This window comes from Elaeis guineensis, chromosome 12, assembly GCF_000442705.2.
Source record: "Elaeis guineensis isolate ETL-2024a chromosome 12, EG11, whole genome shotgun sequence".
Lineage (NCBI taxonomy): Eukaryota > Viridiplantae > Streptophyta > Magnoliopsida > Arecales > Arecaceae > Elaeis > Elaeis guineensis.
Genome location: NC_026004.2, coordinates 14873820 through 14894685, shown reverse-complemented (window position 1 = coordinate 14894685; position 20866 = coordinate 14873820). Strand labels below are relative to the sequence as shown.

Here is a 20866-nt window from a genome sequence, read left to right as displayed (position 1 = left end):
TATATATATATATATATATATATATATATATATATATATATATATATATATAGGTCTAATATTTTATGTAAGAAAAATTACTTCAATAACAGAAAAATATACTACAACCACTTTCAAGCAGCCTTAAATGGATAAAAAGAAAAATTGCAAATTAGATATCATTTGATATCACCTTCTTTTTCTTATTTTTAAAAAATAAAATAGATATTTATTTTTATTTTATTTGTAAGTTTTTAAATATAAGTATTTTGGATATAATTAATTATTTTAAAAATATAGATATGATGATGGTGGCTAAGATAGTGGTAAAGATGGATAAGACAATAGTTATAATAGTAATGATAGAGATAGTATTGATGGTGGGAGTATTAATGATGTGGTGATTGCAATAATAATAGTGGTGATATGGTAGATATTATAATAGTAGTGATAGTATGGTGGAGGGAGTAGGATAGTAGTGTTGTGGTTCTAGTGACGTTGGTTGCAACGATAATAGTGACAATGGTATATCTAATGGTAGTGATAGAGATGTCTATAACGGTAATTATAATTACAGTGATGGAGATGATGGTGGTGGTTATAGAGATGATAGGTGATGATAGTGGCAACTTTAATAATAAAATTGATTATGATGATAGTGGTAGCATCGGTGGATGATAGATAGAGGTGACTATAATGACACCGGTGACGATAGTAGAAATGATTTTAGTGATAGTCAAAAAAAATAAGGATTTTTTAATTTTAAAAATAATGAAAGTAAAATTTTTCTTTTATAGTTTCAAAAATAATAAAAATAATTTTTAAAATAAAAATAAAAATAATATCAACCCTATTTTTGATTTTGATTTTTATAAATTAAAATAAAAAATAAAAGAAGATGGCAAATATGCTCATGTAATTTTAATTTTTATTTATTTTTATTTTTTTATTGCTTTGTTTTGAGATTTTTATGTTACCCAGCATTATATAAAGCCACTCATTCAGTCATTGATGAGATCAAGTTATGAATAAGTTAAGAGAAATTCTTTGTGCACTATTAGCGATGCAGAAAATCTAACGTAGAGTGCATCATTTTACATGATTGATCTATATAGCTATCATTTTTTAACGGACATTTAATGTTTGCAGTTCTGCTTTTTTGTTTAAAAATTTTGCATAATAAAAATATCTCTATTTTTTAAAAAAATTATAATATCCTATGGCATATTATGACTTTCTACATGCAGGATGTCATAATATGATGCAGAAAATTATGACATCCTGTGGCATATTATGACATCATGCATCAAATTATGACTTTCTGCATTCAAGATGTTATAATACCCAGGATATCATAATATGATCGAGGATGTCATAATATAGAAGGAATATTTTTGTCCAACTACTTTTCAATGGGCATTTAATGTCTGCAGTTTCGCTTTTTTGTTTGAAAATTTTGAATGACGAAAATACTCCCGCTCTTTAAAAAAAATTATGACATCTTGTGGTATATTATGATATCTTACGTCAAAATTATGACTTCTTACGTATAGAATGTTATAATATGGATATAGAATATCATAATTTTTTTAAAAAATAAAAATATTTTCGTCATTCAAAATTTTTAAATTAAAAAATAAAATTAAAAATATTAAATATATATCGAAAATCGATGATTACATGAATCAATTATATAAAATAATATATTTTATATCAGATTTTTTTACATCGTCCGTAGTGCATAAAAATTTTTATGCTATATTAAAATTATAATATCAGAGCCGACGTGGTGTCATTTCACCCACTTTACGACACTCCCGACCACACCTGTGGTCCAAGTTATGAGCGAAGTGGCGACGGCAAGGATGACGAAGACCAGCGCGTTTTTCTCATTTTAGCGCAATCAAAAATTTTTATTTGATTAGAAATATTTTAGTTCAATTAAATCCTTCAATAATATTTATAATATTCATGGAGTTTCTAAATTTAGTTCTACGCATGTAATACCGCAGTCTTAATTGAAACAGGAGGACGAAGAAAGCTGCACGGCAGCTGAGTAATAATTTTTTAATATATTTCGGTTAATAAGTCTTCTTCTCTCTATGCAAATACTTTTAAAATAATTAATATTTAAATAATATATTTTAAAAATTCTTTATTTGTATATCTTTAAATAATCAACAATTAAAATGATATATTATTTTATAAAAAAATATTTTATTTAATATTCTGATGCCATGTTTGGTTCGTTACTGGGGACAAAGCCATCACATCCGTCTCATCCCCCACGCAGCCCACCAAACCAAGGAATAGAATAAAAGAGAAGGGGAAGGGAGTGGGCGACAGCAGACCGACGCCTCCGTCTTCCCGCAATCCGAAGGTACCAATTTGCGAATATTTAGGCCTCGGTTTGATTTTTTTTTTTTCTCCTTCCAATCGATCGTTTTCTTGTACAATGTTGGAAGTCGTCGCAAAACTAGGGCTAGAGTTTTATGAATTCAAGGGTTCTCTGTAACGAAATGGTTTATAGCTCTTTAGATTTTGGAACGGGGTAATGCGGAGCTATTCTGGAGTGATTAGGGTTTATATGTTTTCATTCGATGTTCAGGAGTTCTCAAATTGTCATCTTTCATCGTTCTTAATTGATTATATTGGGAGTTTTTGTTTTCATTTGGCAATTCTGATTCATATTCTCTTTGGCTGTATGGTTTTCTTGTACAGTTATGTGTCAATGAGAAATTATTTTATGGAAGTAAGAGTGTTGAGTGGAAGGTCTTATATTGTTTTTCGATGAGCTGGTACAAAAGCCTTTTCCTTTCCATTCAAATACATGCTTAGGTGCTGCCCATGGATCTCACTTCTGTTCTACGTACAAACATGTACATTGACATTAGGTTTAGAATGTGTATCTAAATTGCTACATGATCAATAGGGGTGAAGCTTGTGCCATTTTGAAACTTTGATGTAATTCAACTATTTTCACTTGAATTGTAGCAGGAATTATCGACATTATTCATATTCTTCAAATTGTCTAAGGAACCTAATTCATAAAGCAACTGATGATTAGATACAAACTTCTTGACTTGAGTCTTTCTTCTTTCTTTTACATGCTAAATAAAGCTTTTGACCTGCCCATTAGGCTGCCTTGTCTGCATGACTAGAATTTCTATGCTGTATGTGTGACTGGTACTTGGTTTCTGTGCATTTTTTTCTCTGTTGAAGTCAGGAAAGATCGTTTATCAAATGGACATGGGTAAAGGTTAATTAATTCAGCCATTCCCTTCTCTCTTTGATTATTTTATTATCTTAATTTATCATTATCTCTTGTTCAGACTGTACGGGTCTTGCTGTGCCACGCTATAGAAAGAGGTTATGGAGAATGAAATTGCAGATAGTGAGTTGTTGAGTCAGCTCAATGAGACAAACATCACTTGGAAGCAGGAGTTGGAATGGCATCAATCTCAAGTTGAAACTTTACAAGAAAAAATTTTGGAGGTTAAGGCTAACATCCAATGTTCTGAGGATGAAGGGAACAAAGAGTTAGAATTTCTTTGGCACAGAGTCAACGCTACCACAACATTGCTGACCTACCTGAAATCAAAGGCGAAAGTTATGGCTGTTCCTCATTTAGCCTATACTTCATGTGGGATTAAACATCAAGAGGGGGTAGGGTTTATTGACAAGCATGGCATACCATTGTCTGGTTGGTCTAAGGATATTGATCTTTCTTCTTTTGAAAGTTCAGATGAGGAGATGCATTTGGCAGGTAGCATTGACCTTGGATCTGTTGATGCTAATGACAGAGCATATATTGGCTATGTATTGAAGTCAGTTCATGTTGTAACAGATGTTATGGAATCTCTTGTTAAGAGGGTTATAATGGCAGAAACTGAAGCTGCTAGAGAAAAAGAAAAAGTGAAGTTTGGTTTGGAAGAAATTAAAAAGGAAACACTCCAAATTGAGAGCTTGTCAGCAAAAGTTGGAGAGATGGAGAAGTTTGCAGTGGGTACAAATAATGTTTTGATTGAAATGCGGCAGAAGGTTGAAGATATGGTGCAAGAAACATCTAGACAACGACAACGATCTGCAGAAAATGAACAGGAGCTTTGTCGTTTGAAGCAGGATTTTGAATCACTGAGATCCTATGTTAGCAGCCTCATCAGTGTCAGAGAAACCCTTCTTTCATCAGAGAAGCAATTTCAGACAATTGAGAAACTTTTTGACAGGTAGCTTTTGTTGTATGTTACTTGACCCAGAGTTACTGTTTTAAACATTTAAAGAAATAAGAGTTAAATTTTAGCTGGAATTCAGCATAACAGAACCCAACATAAGAATCTAAATTTGATCCATTTTGGTTACTTACAAAAATTTGCTCCACAACCAAAATTTTTAACTTATCTGCATCATCCATGAACTTAAAACTTTTGAATGCAAGATCCTAGAATGGATCTACCTTATAATGCATGGATATCTGTCCTTGCCATCTGAGTTATTATGCAAAACCAACGTTACAATTACATAAATTTGCAGAACTGTTGTTTTCCTAGTTGTGTGTGTTACTGAGCACCTAATCATCTATAGGCAATAAATAAATGTCAAAAAAGCATATATTAAGTACATTTGTCCATATATATTTTTTTAAAAAAATTATCTGGAAGTTTGTATGCATAGGATAATTTGATAACAAATTCAAATTGTTGCATGGAACAGGCTACTTGTCAAGACCACTCATCTGGAGAATGAGAAGATGCAGAAAGAGGCTGAAGTTCAGAAGCTCATGGAGGAGAATGTTAGTCTGAGAGCTCTGTTGGACAAGAAGGAGGCACAATTGCTGGCCATGAATGAACAGTGCAAGTTCATGGCATTGAATAATTCTAACATTTAGTTCATCATTTACCTTCCATTTTTCAAACCAAAGATTGCCTTATAATGGTAAAGCTCCTTGGATTTCATTGGGTATTGGCTTTTTCCTTTGCAAGTAAGATTCTTCCAGTACTAGCAAGTTCTACATAAGGGTTAGTGAACCTGCATCTAATACATGAAACAAGAATTATTGAAACTCAAAGTAGTAGTAGGTCTGCATGGCAGATTAGTTGTTTCTTATCAAAATTAGTACCCTTTAATTCATTCACACAGTTGAAATCTTGTCATATAGAAGTATATTCCTGCTGTGATCCTTCATTTATGTGCTAGGTGTTCAGTTATGCTTATAGGAAGGTATGGTTTGTAAACCTTTTTGACTCAAGTGAAAAAGTTCATACCTAATCATCAGTTGTTTAATGACTTAGGTTCACGAGAGGTGGAGAAGCGAGACAATCATTTTCGAGGATACATGGACATGCTTGTATTTATGGCTTGCCTTTCCTTTTCAATTGAATCTCGGATGGCCACCGAGTAGTTCCTAAACTTCTAAACCTTTGGAATAACATAAAACCTGCTGTCATTTGTTGAAGAAAACAGCCTATCTCAATTGTGTAGTCTTTTGTTTGCTCTTGGGTTATGTGACATATCTGTCTTATACTTAATAAGACAAAGCAAAAAAGGGAAATCTTTATCTTCTGTTAGTTAGATCAATTTTTATTGGTGTTCCATGTTGATAGCCTGTGTGCCAAGGATAGTATGAGAACACTGGAACCTTTGTGTGAAAGTTTTCAATAAAATGTGTCCTGTAAATTGTGTGGTTTTTCTTTCAAACTATGCTTTGTATGAAACCCAACTGCTCATTTACTGGTCATCTATCCAATTTTTACTGGTTTTATATGGACAGAACCAGCAAGGATTCATTATGGTATCTCTAAACATACTTAAAAAAGAATGCCTACTTGTGCTGTTTCTGTAATTTTCCTGCTATATTATTTTTACCTTTTCAATTTTACTTGCCTTGTTCATGACACCTATTCTCAGAGTTATACAGTGATTAGGAATCTGCATATAACCGGACCAAACATGGTTTTATTCTGCTGGGCATTTCCATCATATAACTGGCCAGTTGGTAAAGTCTCTTGGTAGAGTGCCAATGGACCATAGATCAGTCTTGCCTTCACCTAGGGTGGGTGGGCTTAAGATTTTCAAGGGAGGGATGGAAGGTGTCAATAGGCCAAGCTAGTTTTAGCGTAGGGTTGGAAGCTTTTGCTTGAGCCAAGTGCAACATGAAACTTGGGTCTGAACTTGGCTCTAGCATAGGTGTTTGTCAGGCTAGGCTTGAACATGTGCCTGGCTAGCCTCGTCTGCTGGTCCTAGCTGGCACTATTTGAAGCTTCAGCACATATGGAGCCTAGGGGAAAATCTGAGCTTGCATCCAGATTGCCACATGCCATAGCCTCCAGGCCTTTTTAGCCCATTGGCAATTCTAGAAGGCTAACCATTCAAAAGAAAAGATGAAACAACTTAGTATCATGTATTGCCATCTTGCTTTTTGAGGTTTCAGTTAGTTTTGTAGTAATTTAGTCAAGGTTCACCAAACTGATCGAACCTCTTAGCAGTTGGTGACCGGTTCAATATGGTAAGGGGATGTATCATACCAAGTTGGGGCATGCCCAACCATAGGGAGGGAGAGGGAGGAAGAGAGAGGACAAGGGAGGGATAGGGAGGGGGGGAGAGAGAGGGTCTTATGAAGAGAGGGGAGAGGGAGAAGGAGAGGGAGGAAGAGAGAGGAGGGAGGGGGGAGAGAGGTGTTTTATAGAGGGAGAGGTAGAAGAAGAGGGACTTAAAGGGCGACGGTTTCGGTTGGCGTTGCAGCATCGAAGAAGGGGGCAAGATGGAGCGAGTGAGTGAGAGGGCAAGAGCCCTCTCGGAAGCTCTTGAGCCATCAAAGTGAGGGGAGGTTTCTAAACCAAACCGTCCCAATTTGGTGTTGGTTTGGTTCAGTACAGGCTGAACTACTTGGTTTGGGTCAGTTTGGTGAATGCTGGTTTTAGTTTTGGGCTTTTTGGCAATGCTTCATTTTTATACATTTTTATGTTCTTATTATTTTGGTCAGTTAGATTTCTGTGTTTTAGGCTGTGGTTGTTTTCCCTTTTTTCTTGCATGTAAGTATCCTTTCGGTGGTTCAATCATTGTTTATTCTTTTGCAATGTGTTTGGTACTGCATTCTAGTGCAAGAGGCAGGCAACCTCGAGATAATGTTTGATATGGAATGATCATATCATGAATGGTTCACACTTTTCCTATGTGAGTGTATGTAAGCAATCTTGTTAAAACTAGTTTCAACATACTTGGTAAGTGATGTGATATTATTATTAGTATTATGTGCCGCCGCTGCTGCCACCCCATTTCTTTCTTGGAATTTATATAAATCAAGACTAAAGGGGAGGTCATGGCTAAGACAAGAGAAGCGCCATAAAAAGTTTGTGCTAAATGGTTCATTGAAAGCAAATATTAGTGAACATGCTTCAAGATGTTTAAAATGTTGCATTGCGCTTTATGCTATTGTTCTCATCATGCTACTCTTTACCATTGGGCTTATGTTCCCCCATCCTCCTCCTTTCCCACTGGGTTGTGGAATAATATGAACATAATAAACATGCTTGTGTATCAATCCTTATAGGCTAATCATTTTAGGTTTCAATTATACATGCTTTAGTTATAATCTTGACCTTACCTGTTAATATTGTATTCCTGATTGTACCCGGAAGTGTCATAGTATTGGTATATGGTCTATTAGTATTTTTATCCTTCCACAAGCATTAAGATGCTTTATTCTATTATGCATAATTATTTTTTTTTCACTAAAGATGCATAATTATTCTTGACTACTAGATATGTATCGGATATCCTATGCATAGTATCTGCTTATTCTTGGCACAATCATGATACCTATCTTCAAGGATAATCAAATTAAGTGAACAAAGGCCTAAGTATCTTTACTGTGGTTGCAGGCCATTTATAGTTATAATATTCACTAGCTAAATGACATACAAAGCAAATTTATTCGCAATATATCTCGGTTTGTTTTATAATAGAAGGAAATTATTTTTCTGCAATGACTGTTTCCTTTATAGTCTTACTAAATCTTTGATGTTTTAGTTTATTATTCATTCATGTGTTTAGCTTTTATACGATCATTGATATAGTATTAGTTACTAACAATTGAAATATAGACCAAAAACATTATATAATTCATGATGTTGGGAACTTGAATATTCTGAATATAACACGTTTCAGTCTAAAAGGAGTGTAATATGAGCTTGACTCAGAAATGAGGTAATAAATCGGTTATGTAACATGACCATGCATGGTTGATGGGGTATTTGGTGTCAGTAAATGGAATGTCATATGAAAATGCCCAAGTTATATCCTGCGTCTTCTTGTATTCATGGGTAATTCAAAACTAGAGATCAGAAGGATGTTAAGAGTTTGAAAATCCAAAGTTTACGATTATTGAGAATTTTGATCCATTAGATAGTGATGAAAAATTATAAGAATATGTTTATTTTTCCTATTCTAAAGCTTTGTTTTTATTTATCCTAATAACTTTTCATGATGATAGATTTACAGTTTAAATTACATCTAGAACTTTGTTTTCTTTCTTAAATGTGAGGACCGTGTGAGAATTTCGTTGGCTTAAGTTGTTCAATTAGCAATCATCTATTAGGTGCATGGTATTATGATGAATTTTTGCAGCATTACCTCTGACACCAGACCATGTATTTGAATATTTGCATTTGCTTCTTTAGTCTGATGCTAATCATATTAAATTTAGCAAATGAATAAGCTTACGAAGAAGCTAATGAATGAGGAATTGTTTGCTTAGCAATTAAATGCATTATGTAAGAATAAGTTGTTGAAGAAACTTATTTGTGGATTAATTTCACCAACTACTACATGGATGAAGATCAATTTAAGTGGCTTCTCGTGATCATATATGAAGTGATGGCCTATTTTAAGGCATAGAGTTCTGTCAGAGCCATCATGCGGCTTCCTTTGTCTTCAGGGTTAATGCTTAAAGGCTGTCTGGTGATTTTCAGGCCATTAATGTTCAAAAGCTTTTGATTTTTTGCTTTATGGTACTATATTCATGCCGGACCAAATCTTACATCATATATATATATATATATATATATATATATATATATATATATTAAAAAGGAGGCCTCTCAGTGGAGAGGCCTCCATCCGCCTCGTGTCCTCAGAAAAGGAGAAAAGGTCGCCACATGTTGTTGGAAGAAAAAAGATCAACGATTTAGAGGGCATTCAGCAGAGAGATCTTATGAGCGCTCCTCTTCCGCCACCCCCATCCTGCACTAACGGACACGTCGCAATTCTCACGGGAAAGGAAAATCGCATCGAGAGCCCATAAAGATTGGAGGGGTTTCTTAGGTTCCGGTTGGGATTTTTCTCGAGCAAGTTTTTGTGCGAGTTATGGCGGTGTGAGCAGTAGAGAGAGGAAGCGCAGGGGGGCGGCTGGGAGGGAGGTGCTGGATTTCAGAGGACTTGAGGTGGAGGTTGGTGGCAATGATGGAGGAGGCGCGGGTTCAGACCTAGGAGAGAATGGCAAAGGCGTGGATGAGCTAGGAGACATAGAAGCGGCCGAATGGATGCCTCTTCAATCGGACGCCATCACTGCTAGGGGAGTCGTGGAAGTGGGAGGACTGGGAGCTCTCATGCTACATCACCTCCTTCCTTACCATCGTCGCACCTACAGAAATTGGAGGGGTTTCTGAGGTTCTGATTGGGGTTTTTCTCGAGCATACAGATTTTTGTGCGAGTTGTGGCGGTGTGAGCGGTAGAGGGAGGAAGCCGAGGGGGGCGGCTGGGAGGGAGGTACCAAAGTTCGAAGGACTTGAGGCGGAGGTTGGTGGTGACAATGGAGGCGGCTCGGGTTCGGACCTAGGAGAGAGAAGCAAGGGCGTGGACATCCTCATTCATGGCGGAGAGAGGTGGAGATAGGGGCGGGTTCGGCCGCAGCTTCAATCAGGGTAGCGGCACCCGCGGCCGCAGTGATTGTTGCGGTGGCCGTCAGGGTGGGCGGTGCGACGAGGAGAAGTGGGTACCCGTGAAGAAGGAAGAAAGAAAGGAGGCAGGGGCAGGTTCGGCCGCAGCTTCGATCAGGACAATGATGATCGCGGCCGCAACGATCGTTGTGGTGGCTGTTGGGGCTGGCGGCGTGATGAGGAGGGGAAGTGGGTACCCGTAAAGAAGAAGGAAGAAAGAAAAAGAAAGAAAAAAAGAAAAAGGGAAAAGTGAAAAGAAAAAAAAGGAAAAAAGATTTTTTAAAAAAGAAAAAGAGAAAAGAGAAAAAAAGAAAAAAAAAGATTTCATGAGATCCTTGATTATTCTAAAAAAGAGGATAATAATGATGAATTATTACGAAGAAGAAGGAAGAAAGAAAAAGAAAGAAAAAAAGAAAAAGAGAAAAGAGAAAAAGAAAAATAAGAAAAAAGATTTTGAAAGTTTAGATTTCTAATTTTTTTAAAAGAAAAAATTTTTAAAGTTTAGATCTCCAAAATTTCAATATCAGAAAAATAAAAAAATTTTCTCCATTTCTAAAGTTTAAATATCTTGCGAGGCATCAGTTGGAGGCACGCTCACCAACCGATTTATGATCGGTATCTCATAAGGCCATTGCCTATCACTACATTATTATATTTTTATTTCATCTCGAGCTCGAAGATGCTACTGGTAGTGGTGGCCGACGAGCAATATTGTCAGCTCTGCTATTGGGAGAGTTAGAGGATGTGTAAGGAGAGGATTGAAGGAGAAGCGAAAGGAGAGATAGAAATGTTTAAAAATAATTAAAGATAAAAATAGTAGAAAATGATGTGTTTAGGGGCTTCATGGAATCAGAGTCATTGATCTCCACACTATACATAAAATATAGTTTTTTATTATGATAATTATTTTTGAAATACATATAGAATAGATGAATAAAACAAAATTATTCTATATAATAGAATAGATAAATAAAATAAAATACATAGATGATCAGTATATTAGTATTTTGCTGGCTTTTATGAAACTACACAGATATTTGTTCCAATCATAATGACTTTGATGGGTGTGTGAGGAGAGAATCGAAAAAGATGGAGGAGAAATAAAAAGGTTTAAAAATAGTTAAAGATAAAAATAGTAAGAAATGATGGATTTATGAAGGAATTTCACGGAATCAGGGTCGTCAATCTTCACAAGGTTTGTCTGATGACTTATCATCCACGCAATGCACAAACTACAGTTTTTTTATTATTTTAATTATTTTGTGTTATCATGATTGCCGCGGCCTCTCAGTTCCTTGGCCTATGGATCATCCCTTCTCCCCCACGCTCCACCGCTCCTCCCTCTCCTTGTTGAGCACCTCAGTTGACGGTTCATCCAAATTCACGCATCTATTTATTGGCTCATGATAAATTGAGATGCACAGCCTCTATTTATAACCTACACTATGCATAAAATATATTTTTCATTATTTTAATTATTTTTGAGATGTATATAGAATAGATATTAATAAATCAATAAAATAAAATCTCTTCACGAAAAAATTACATCCCATGCATGGCATAGGGTCATAAACTAGTATATTTGAAAAATTCAATCCAGTTAAAATTATTGGGAAATTAGTAATATAACATCTGGAGTTATTATTGTTTTTCTTATTTTGTAGTCTAGTATTTTAAGCTTATTTCTTTAAACCCTTATTTCTAGACAATAGGGCTGTAGGATCCTCCTATTGGAACTCGATTTTATGTTCCTTGCACCCCAAAAGCAGATGGGGATGAAAAAAACCTGTAATCAATGGTCCTTTATCTAAGTGTGGCATGGTTCTTTCCTTTCATTGGCTTATGCTTTAAAAAATTGCATTATTCACTTTGTTGTTGCTCCTGGAAATTGATTGTTGAACAATCTATGTCAATCCTTTCTTCTGACAAAAAACATATCATGTGCCAAGCAGCCAACTAGTCAATCAACTCTTCTTGCCCGTCGTTTTATCCTTTTGAATGATGTGTTATGTTACATCTCCTGGTTGCTTTCCCTCCGTTAATCTGACCTCATGTCTGGATATGGTTGACTGAACTCCAGTACTGAGCTTGCAAAAACCAATGGGTGGCCCCTGAGGTCCTTGTCCTTGAGTTTTTTCTCCAGACATTCATCATGAGAACAATTTCATAGGATGTGACAGTTTATAAATGGAATCTGAGTTTATGTTTATTTAATTCCCCTCAGCTTTGTGTTTATTTGCAGAAGTGTGGGATGTTCATGTATATCTATTGAATATAGATGCATCTCTACAGAAAAAGGACTCATCATAAGATTGGTTATCGTGGACTGGTTCTCTGGGTCATGTTTTGCCTGCTTCTTCTTGTTGACCAGTCACTGTTTGAGGACACTCAAAGCTTTCATAAAAAACCAGTGGAGTGTTGAGACATCCCCAGAGATCTTATTGGATTAATTGAACTCCACATCATAGTTCTTATTCCTTGGTTGGATTGGAAAAAGTTTGGATTAGAAAAAGATCAATTTACCATAGCCATAATTATCTTTATATTATACATCCAGCTTGTTTTTATGATTTCCTTATCTGAACATTCCTATAAAGCCTTTGCTTTTCCTCCATGTTGGCTCCTTCATTCCTGTGAGGACTAATGCAGGCATCTCTTTCGTCTCACATTAACTATGAAGTGGATAGATCTTAGATACTTATACAGGGCCAAAGAACCAAATAACATCTTCTAGTTAGCATTTTTGGTGAGGTCATGTGTTGTAACAATGCTAATGGGTGGTGTTCAAGTATTCTAAGTGCTTTCTTAATAACAACCAAATCAGTTTGCTTGGTTGAGATATTCTTGAATCTTAGCCTTTTGAGGCAAATGGTAATTTGCTTCTACAACTCAGAATGCTTATTGGATGGAGGAGATGTGGCACCACTGGTTGCAATTATGAAGTGCAACAAAATAGTCCCTGATCTTGGAGTGCAGAATAAGGAGAAGATGGAACAAAAAGTGTTGGTAATTGGATGCGCATTTGGTCTTTCAAAGAACAAGCAAGTGCATCATGTTGCCGAGGATTATTAGGGTCCAGAGGACCACTCAAGAAGAAAGATGTCCAACATTTTCTCATCTAACCCATCTACGACACGATTCAGCAATGTAGAGGTCTTGGACCTGATGCCACTTGTGTGTTTTTGACAGGTCGTCCAATGCCGATGCAAATGAGGAGCCCTATATGCACACAAAGAAGATCAATCTTTGCTTGCATGTGGTTGGCATGGACAAACAGGTACTACAAGAATTCGGAGTTTCTTTATGTTCGTTTTGGTGTGTACTAAGGGGGTAGTTCTCAAGTTGGTATGTGGCAGTTTTCTGAGGGTCTAAAGTAGCTTTCTTTTTTTTTTTTTTGCCACAATAAGAGTAGCGAGATGTTGAGATTGTGACAGGCCACTGTCATGGAATGTTAAGGAGATGCAATACATATAGGAGGATATCTGAAATTTTTCTCCCCTTCTAATGATCAGTGGAGGCACTTGGAAGATTGCTATAAACAAGCATCAGATGGAAGTCTTTCTTTTATCCAAGGGTAAGTTGTCTCCCTCCTTCCATTTAATTCTGATAATACATTGTATTGGAATGGATAAGGTCTGTGCCAAAAGATGTTCACGAGTGCCACCCCCAAGTGGTCCTTACCCTCTTCTGCATTGGTCCTACACCAATGATAGACAATGTTTGGACATCATTATTTGGGAAATAGGACAATTCCAATGTTTATCTTGAAAGGGAAGGTAATTGCATTGAAGTGGGTATAAGATGTAGGGTATTGGTTCTAATGTTAAGCTGTCAAAGCATGGCCGATGTCATATATAAAAACTCTATTACACAAGATCCATGGTAATTGAAAGTTATCGAATGGCAATTCACTGGTTCACTAGTCATTATGGTTTCATTACCTCATCTAGGGTGTTCATCTTTTCTTGGCTAAGGTTGTGGTAGACTAATATATATATGGGTGGAAAGGGACTGCATAACTATCCTTTGCTAGCTTAGCAAGCACACCCAAAATGGGGTTCATGTGTAGGTTTTGGACTGCATTAGATGGCTTAAAAGCTATGAGTCTGGTAACCCCCATTCCTAGGGAGGCATTTCTCTTGCAGATTAACTGATCATCTACGCCAAAATGTTTGGGTCAGGTTGGTTATGAAGTTGGGATTTGTGCATTGTAAGATGATGGAAGATGTGTTCAAAGGAGCTTTGTTTTCATTCTTCAAACAATAAGTTTGGGCATGCGTAATGCATGTAAGAGGTAGATGGATGGGTGTGATCCCTCGAAGTGGTCAACGATTTCTTTTTATTGTTAATATTGTTTGATGAATACATGCTCAATTTTGGGAGAGTGCTCCTATCTTCTCTTCCTGCATAGCCAAACAGCTTAATTTATTCGAGACGGTAGTCATGAGAATGTGAAGCATATGAGTCGAGTAACTCACTCCCAGAGTCTTAACTTAGACATGTTCGTGAGTTTAATCTTAGAATTAAAAATTATATAGATCAAAAAAATCATAGTGGTGCGGTTATTTGTTAGGGAGAGGGGTTATACTTGATTTCAATGAGACCTAAATGAAAGATTAATCCACACAGTTTTCCTATATATAGATATCACTGTCCCATATTTGTAACCTCAGAGCCACTGATGCATGACCTAACATATCCTCCTCCATTAATCTCTTGCACATTTTCTATGAGGGGAAAAAAATTTCCAGACAAAGGATGATGTAATACTACATTAGTCATTACTGCAAAAAAAAAGCCAGATAGCTTGCTAATAAGTGTCTTAGTGGTTATACTAGAGGAGAAAAAATATTGAACAAAGATTACATCATAGATGGTGTTATGTATACAAGATGGTTAGCGGGCAATGTCTGGCTTGCGAGAGTGGCCTAATTGCTCCATTTCCCACTTGAGCTTGGGCGCAACCCCCTCATGCCTGGGTACATATTCCTGAAAGCAAAATTTATCTCTATCAATCAAAAGGAAAAGGATACAAAAAATGAGTGACAAGTGATACTAATCTAAATTTCTAATTACTCCCTTAAATCTTCTGATCATAAGTCTGACGATGCGCAACGATTTATAAACTTGTCCAACAATGCCACATACAATAATTCAATATGCAAGAACACCTTGTCAGTGTTCCTAATCCTGATCTTGGAAAGGATAGGGAGCTCAATATTATGGGAATATAACGGGAATAAGACACTCTTTTGTCAGTGCCTCAGAGTCGTTACCTGAGTATTTGATCGTTAGGAGACTATTTACTGTGTTTCATTGATGAAAATAGGAACCATTTATGTGTTATGTCCTTGGTCTATGATTTATATTTATTATCTATGATTTATTGTGTATGTTCTTGGTCGTGTGAGGTCCACACAATGACACAACTTCTAAGATTGTCACATGATTTATTCAGACAGAGCCCCCACAAAATGGATGTCTGCTAGGTACACTTCTTTGTGTCGGTGTTTCATTTGCAAAGCTACATCACCTTTTTTTTCTTTTGCCTTTAAAGAAATGCTTTGATGGTGTAGAAATTTCACATAAAAATGCAGGTATGGCTTTTCTATTGGTCATCAATAGGACAGCCCCTACGGTGCTGCATTAAAAAGTTGTCACTCAGGCTCCTTCTAGAGAAGAGGAGAAAATTTATGCTGGCTCTGTTCTTTCATTTGTTAGTCACTATATGCATGAAATGTTCAATTAATACATATTTATTGATCAGCAGCTTTAGCTTAGCTGATTGTTATTGTTCTCCACATTGGAGAAGTTCAGAATTCCAACCTTGGAGATGGCATCCCCTCCATATGGCTCCTAAAAAAATTTAGATAATCAAATTCTTTTCTATCTTTGGCTATACGATTGTTAATAAAGCCGCATTCAGCTTCACGGTTTAGTGGATGATTACTTGATCATAATACTCTTTATCCCATGAGTTGCTAAAAAATCACAAAGTTCAAACTACATTGGAGAATTGATTTGTAGTTTGCAAATTTGTTCTTTTCTTTTATGAAAATTAACCATAGATCAATATTATGTTAGGAATCAATAAATTAGTAACTAGTTGTTGCAGGCAATTATCAAAGAGAGATAGAGAGAGCATGGCTTCAATCGCACCTCGAGTTTGGATAATAGTTCATTGGCAGTTTGTGCAGAGATGATAATATGACGAGCAGCGGGTGCGATGAATCCCTCATCGACGGCCTTGTCGATGAAAGATAGTAGGGTGTTGTAGTACCCATCAACATTCAACAAACCCACCTGATACAAATTATAAATTTTAGATCAAGGAGTGAAAACGGTCTTATATCTCTATTACATTGATGCTATAGCTATATTTTATGTGAATGAGGTGGACATAATTATTAAAACAAATAAAAGGTTTAACCATGGTGATTACTACATGCAAAGGAAAGGAAGGGTATACCGGCTTGTCATGGATACCCAGCTGAGCCCAAGTGATCACCTCAAGGAGTTCTTCTAAGGTTCCGTAGCCACCTGTGGTCCCAATCCACACAAAAATATCTTGTTAACATGAATGCCATAAGAATGCAGGGAGTTGCCTTGAATTTTTACTACTCAGAGTGCAACAGAAGCAATACATTTGTCATTTCTTTGATAATCAAGTCATGTCCTTATTTTGAGCATAAATAAGGTGGGGGCACCACATATCATCTCAAAAAAATAAATATTAAAATTATGTGGATGAAAGACCCATGAGTCGCCTTTGAACCTAAAATCTTCACAAAATGAAGTGCAACTGCTAAGCCATGGTCTCATATGCTAATATGTAACATCAAACAATATACATCTTCTCTTACCCAAAAAAAAAAAAAAGGACACAATGTACACCTTCCCTTTTGTTACATGTCCTAGTCATTTAGTCATTAATTAGTACCATTGCAATTTATGCTTTTGTTTAATGAGCCAAGTTGAGATGACCTTGATAAGGGCCAAGCAAAGAATGGTTTTTTTTTTTTTTGGCCCCACTAATGCCATGCAGCTCCTTTTGACGTGGCAAGAGGAGATTAGTTGGTATGACCTCAGGGGCTGATGCAACTCGCAAGGGAATCTTTATACCACTCAAACACCATGTCAGTGGCAAGAACTCATGGATAATGAAGTGGAAACTGATGATCAGGCAAATGATCAACTTTTTCTTGTCTGAGTCATGAGTCAAATAGTTGATGTATCGATTTTGGTATTCATAGCAGTACAAAAATGGAATACATCTATAGTACAAGCAACAAGGGTGTACTTGCACTAGTTGAGCAACCTTGATTACCCAAGCATGCTCCTTTTTAATTTAGGAATCCCAAACTGTGAGAAGGATGGCACAACTACTGTACCAATGAACCCCAATAAAGGAGCAGGCCACAAGGAGATCATTGAAAAGGTAAGATGAGTTGATGGAACTCATCATTGAAGGCACTTTTTCTTGGAGTGAACTTGGTGATCTTGAGATCTAACATCCTCAAAAGCACGAGGTGGAGTACCGCATAACCAATTATTATGATGGCAAACTAGGAAGCATATGGGAGGGCTTGGTATGCATACCAGGGAGCGCGATGAAAGCATCAGCTTGCCGTGCCATCTCGGCCTTCCTTTGGTGCATGCCCGAGACAGCTCTCACCTCTCCTACTGTCTCTCCTGTTATCTGATTTTTTTTTTTTTTTTCCACCAGAATCCTTCAGTTATCAAGCTCTATCCATGGGGATAATTAAGGTCACTATAGGTGGTGACCAAACTTTGTTTTTTTTTTTTTAAAAAAAAAAAAAACAAGAGATAACAATAAGAGAGAGAAGAATGTTTACCATACCTCTCTTGGCATTAGGGTCCTAGGAATTACCCTGCATTATAACATCAGAAACCCACAAGTTTGTCAGAGATAATGTTCAAAAATTTTATTTTATAATATATGCATACATATATGCGTATTATGGAGGGAGAGAGAGAGAGAGAAGACAGACCCCAAGACATGGCAGCCACCGTTATGGGCGGCTTGTGAGACAAAACCCATGAGACCAACACTCCCTCCACCATAGACCAAATCTATGTTCCTCTCTACCTGAAACCATTTATGATAAAATAAGAAGGAAAAAAGGGGAAAAAAAAGATTTATCAGCAAACAAGATAGCAATTCACACAGACTAAGTAAATAAAGCCAGTCTCCAACTTTTATGCAGGCTTTGCCTTAAAAAAACCCACCTCCATCCCTTCAACCATGGAAAAGAATATCTATTTGAAAGAAGAGAGAGAGAGAGAGAGAGGTGATAACCAATTCATTGCCAAGCTGAATGGCTGCGAGCTGGTAGCTGGCCTTTTTCCCAGGGCTACTCCCACAGAACACACACACACGTCTGAACCGCGAGATTGATCTCTTTGTGCTTATCGCCACCTTAGCTTCTCCCTCGGCTTCCATCTCTATGATCTCTTATCCTGTTTCTAAACTAGAGGAACAAGGCTGTGAACTATGGATTCTGACAACTCTCTCTATCTAACAAGTGGGGCAAGAGAGAAGTTTCCTGTTCTCCTCTAAGTCTGCAATGCGAGGAGGCCGGGGGGAAGTTTGGCAAGGAGAAGAGGGCTTTATATAAATCCATTGAACAGCCTCGAGAAATAGGTTTTATTTTTATTTTTTGTTCTAAGGGGAAATTGACCTGCCATCCGTACGGTGGCTTTTTGTTTTTACCACTATTACCCTCTTATTGCAGGCCTATGGATAGCTTGAACTTAAACTTCTGCACAGGCCGTATGCAAGGGAATCCACAACCAAGGATTGCTCCCTACCAGATGCTACCTAACCTCGAAGGAGGGATTTGTGTTTAGATTCTTATACTGAAGCATAATTTTTTTGAAAATTATATTTTGGAGTTTAGATTCTTATATTTCTTACTTAAACTTAGCTGAATGTCACTTTTCTCGCCAGTATCGTAATAATTTTGGAGTTCAATTTTTTTTTTCTTTTAAAGTAATATGATAGAAGCATCATTTTTCCGGTGCGAACTCTTTCAACACATGAACTTTTTAGGGGGTGCCTACCCATCTGTAGCTAGCTAAAACACGAGAAAAGCCCATAATTAAGCAAGCCAATTTTTATTATAAAAAAAAAACTCAGTGGGCTCACAAAATTTGGGGTACTCGGTAGTGTCTTGTCAAAATCTGTTTTTTAATTACTCTCATATGATTTTTACAGACTTGTATTTAATTTTATATTATTTATTTATTTTTTGGTTAATTTTATTATATATGATTCTAAATTATGACAAATGATATCAGAATGTATTTAGTCCATGGCTCATATATACGATACAGATATAAATTGAATTTGAGATATCTATGATTGAATTTGAATGGATTGGGATCTTTAGGTTAGTGAGGATATCAAATCTTAAATAGAGAGAGCATGTAAAAATTCATCCCATATCAATTATTTGTCGAAAAAATTTTGGATATTTATACAAGACCAAGAAGTCCAAATAATATCTTCCGACTAATCCTTTTAGATGGAATTCTAGCTTGTGACCACTCTTCTTGCACTCATTTTATTTAATTTCAATACATGTTTAATACAAGTATTATGATTTATAAAACTAGATGAATGCATGAGTTTTGATTAGAAAAATCATTTCTCATGCTTATTCTTAAAAAATCTTCTTGCAACAAAATCAAGAACAAAAGTATATCTCAATTTATAGATTGTGTCCTAAAACCAAGTATTCAACAAAAAGATCTCAACAAAAAGATCTCTTGACATTTTAGTTTCTTTTATAAAGACAATCATGGTGATAGACTCCTCGCACTCTAAATTGTTTTGAAAGAAAAAGAGGAAGTGAGAAAGGCCTACCCGGGTTACAATATCCATGTCCAAACAAATGGTAATGCACTAGCCAAGACTGGAATCTTGGATTAAACTTTGGTTGCTAGGAAGTGAGGCTGTCACCGGGCTAGGACAACTCCTAATTCATGGATAACCACACTTTTTTAAGATGAAAGGATAATTGAATTGCTCCATCCTTTCCACTATAATAAAACATTTGATGTGATGGATTTTTTTTTAGAAGAAATGTGATGGAAAAATCAATCAAGGAAAATGAGGATATCCACCTCCACCAGCAACTAGGGTATTATTGGTCATGCTCCAATTAGCTTATTGACTCTCTTGATAGTCATGCATCAATTAGATGAAAAAGCTATATGGCAACCATTGTTGCTCCTCATTATAGCCTTTATTAGAGCTCACCTCCAATAGGGTTAATTTGATAGGCAGCTTTGGTACATATCATTTATTTTATTTCAAGGAGACCCTGAAGAGAATATGCCAGAAGATGGATGAGAGAATCCGGAAAATAATCAAGAGTGCCCCCACTCACCAAACTTATTATGCAAATGTAAAACTTGAACCTCAAATTGTGGAACACAATTTTTGGCATTGGTTCCTAAAGACTCCATTCTTTGCCAATTGTTGTTCTCATGCACTCAAAAATGTTTCCATTTGGAGTTTGATTATCCCTAGCTAGTCAAACATTAAGTCATACTTCCAAACCTATCACTTTCTCTCTATTTGGTTGGGTGCTGATTTTATAATGATTTCTCTAGACACTTTGAATCATGACTTATAACTAATGAACCTTGTCTCATTTGACTTGGAACTAATGGAGCTCCCTAGATTAAATCTTGTCTCAGTACATAGAACATCAAATGAAAATATTTTGAGGACTACTTTCCATTAAAAAAATAAAAAACATTAAATAAGAACTTAGTGGAGTACACAATCTTTATTACAGCTTCAGGTGGATTAATTAGACACATTTTTGACTTGAAAATGACCCAATCTGATCCAAATTGAAGTTATCAAGCTTCGGCTTGAATTAAAAAAAAAAAGGTTCTGTCACCTAATAAAAATCCTCAAT

The 20866-nt window shown here is 36.2% G+C and overlaps 2 protein-coding genes and 1 long non-coding RNA gene across 4 annotated transcripts; 2 read left to right on the top strand and 1 right to left on the bottom strand.

Annotated features, from left to right (window-relative positions):
- Window positions 1-2207: 2207 nt before the first annotated feature.
- On the top strand, window positions 2208-5652 carry LOC105055043 (uncharacterized). Of its 2 annotated transcripts, none has more exons than XR_003802235.2 (4): window positions 2208-2359; window positions 3312-4205; window positions 4690-4935; window positions 5268-5652. XR_003802235.2 is itself a non-coding variant. In XM_010936741.3 (4 exons), the coding sequence occupies exons 2-3, from the start codon at window positions 3352-3354 to the stop codon at window positions 4862-4864; spliced, it is 1029 nt and encodes a 342-aa protein (XP_010935043.1). In that variant the 5' UTR covers window positions 2208-2359; window positions 3312-3351; the 3' UTR covers window positions 4865-4911; window positions 5268-5652. The 2 variants fall into 2 exon arrangements, 1 of the variants encoding a protein (XP_010935043.1); XM_010936741.3 differs by having other exon boundaries at window positions 4690-4911.
- A 3383-nt stretch (window positions 5653-9035) lies between these two features.
- Window positions 9036-14636, top strand: LOC140852929 (uncharacterized). Its single transcript, XR_012135958.1, has 3 exons — window positions 9036-13188; window positions 13319-13485; window positions 14093-14636. It is a non-coding gene; the product is annotated as an uncharacterized lncRNA (long non-coding RNA).
- Window positions 14637-14692: 56 nt separating this feature from the next.
- LOC105055045 (cytokinin riboside 5'-monophosphate phosphoribohydrolase LOG1) lies at window positions 14693-18545 on the bottom strand. The gene is made up of 7 exons (XM_010936742.3): window positions 18232-18545; window positions 17924-18021; window positions 17773-17803; window positions 17511-17610; window positions 16381-16451; window positions 16071-16214; window positions 14693-14900 (listed from the first exon to the last, which is right to left on the bottom strand). The coding sequence occupies exons 1-7, from the start codon at window positions 18373-18375 to the stop codon at window positions 14808-14810; spliced, it is 681 nt and encodes a 226-aa protein (XP_010935044.1). The 5' UTR covers window positions 18376-18545; the 3' UTR covers window positions 14693-14807.
- Between the last annotated feature and the right edge of the window lie 2321 nt (window positions 18546-20866).

Excerpts from the sequence above, each read along its gene's own strand:
- LOC105055043 (XM_010936741.3), top strand. The coding sequence starts at position 3,352 with ATGGAGAATGAAATTGCAGATAGTGAGTTGTTGAGTCAGCTCAATGAG. Across the intron at positions 4,206-4,689 it reads ATTGAGAAACTTTTTGACAG|GCTACTTGTCAAGACCACTC; the intron begins GTAGCTTTTGTT and ends TGCATGGAACAG.
- LOC105055045 (XM_010936742.3), bottom strand. The coding sequence starts at position 18,375 with ATGGAAGCCGAGGGAGAAGCTAAGGTGGCGATAAGCACAAAGAGATCA. Across the intron at positions 18,022-18,231 it reads TTCAGCTTGGCAATGAATTG|GTAGAGAGGAACATAGATTT; the intron begins GTTATCACCTCT and ends AAATGGTTTCAG. Across the intron at positions 16,452-17,510 it reads TGCTTTCATCGCGCTCCCTG|GTGGCTACGGAACCTTAGAA; the intron begins GTATGCATACCA and ends TTGGGACCACAG.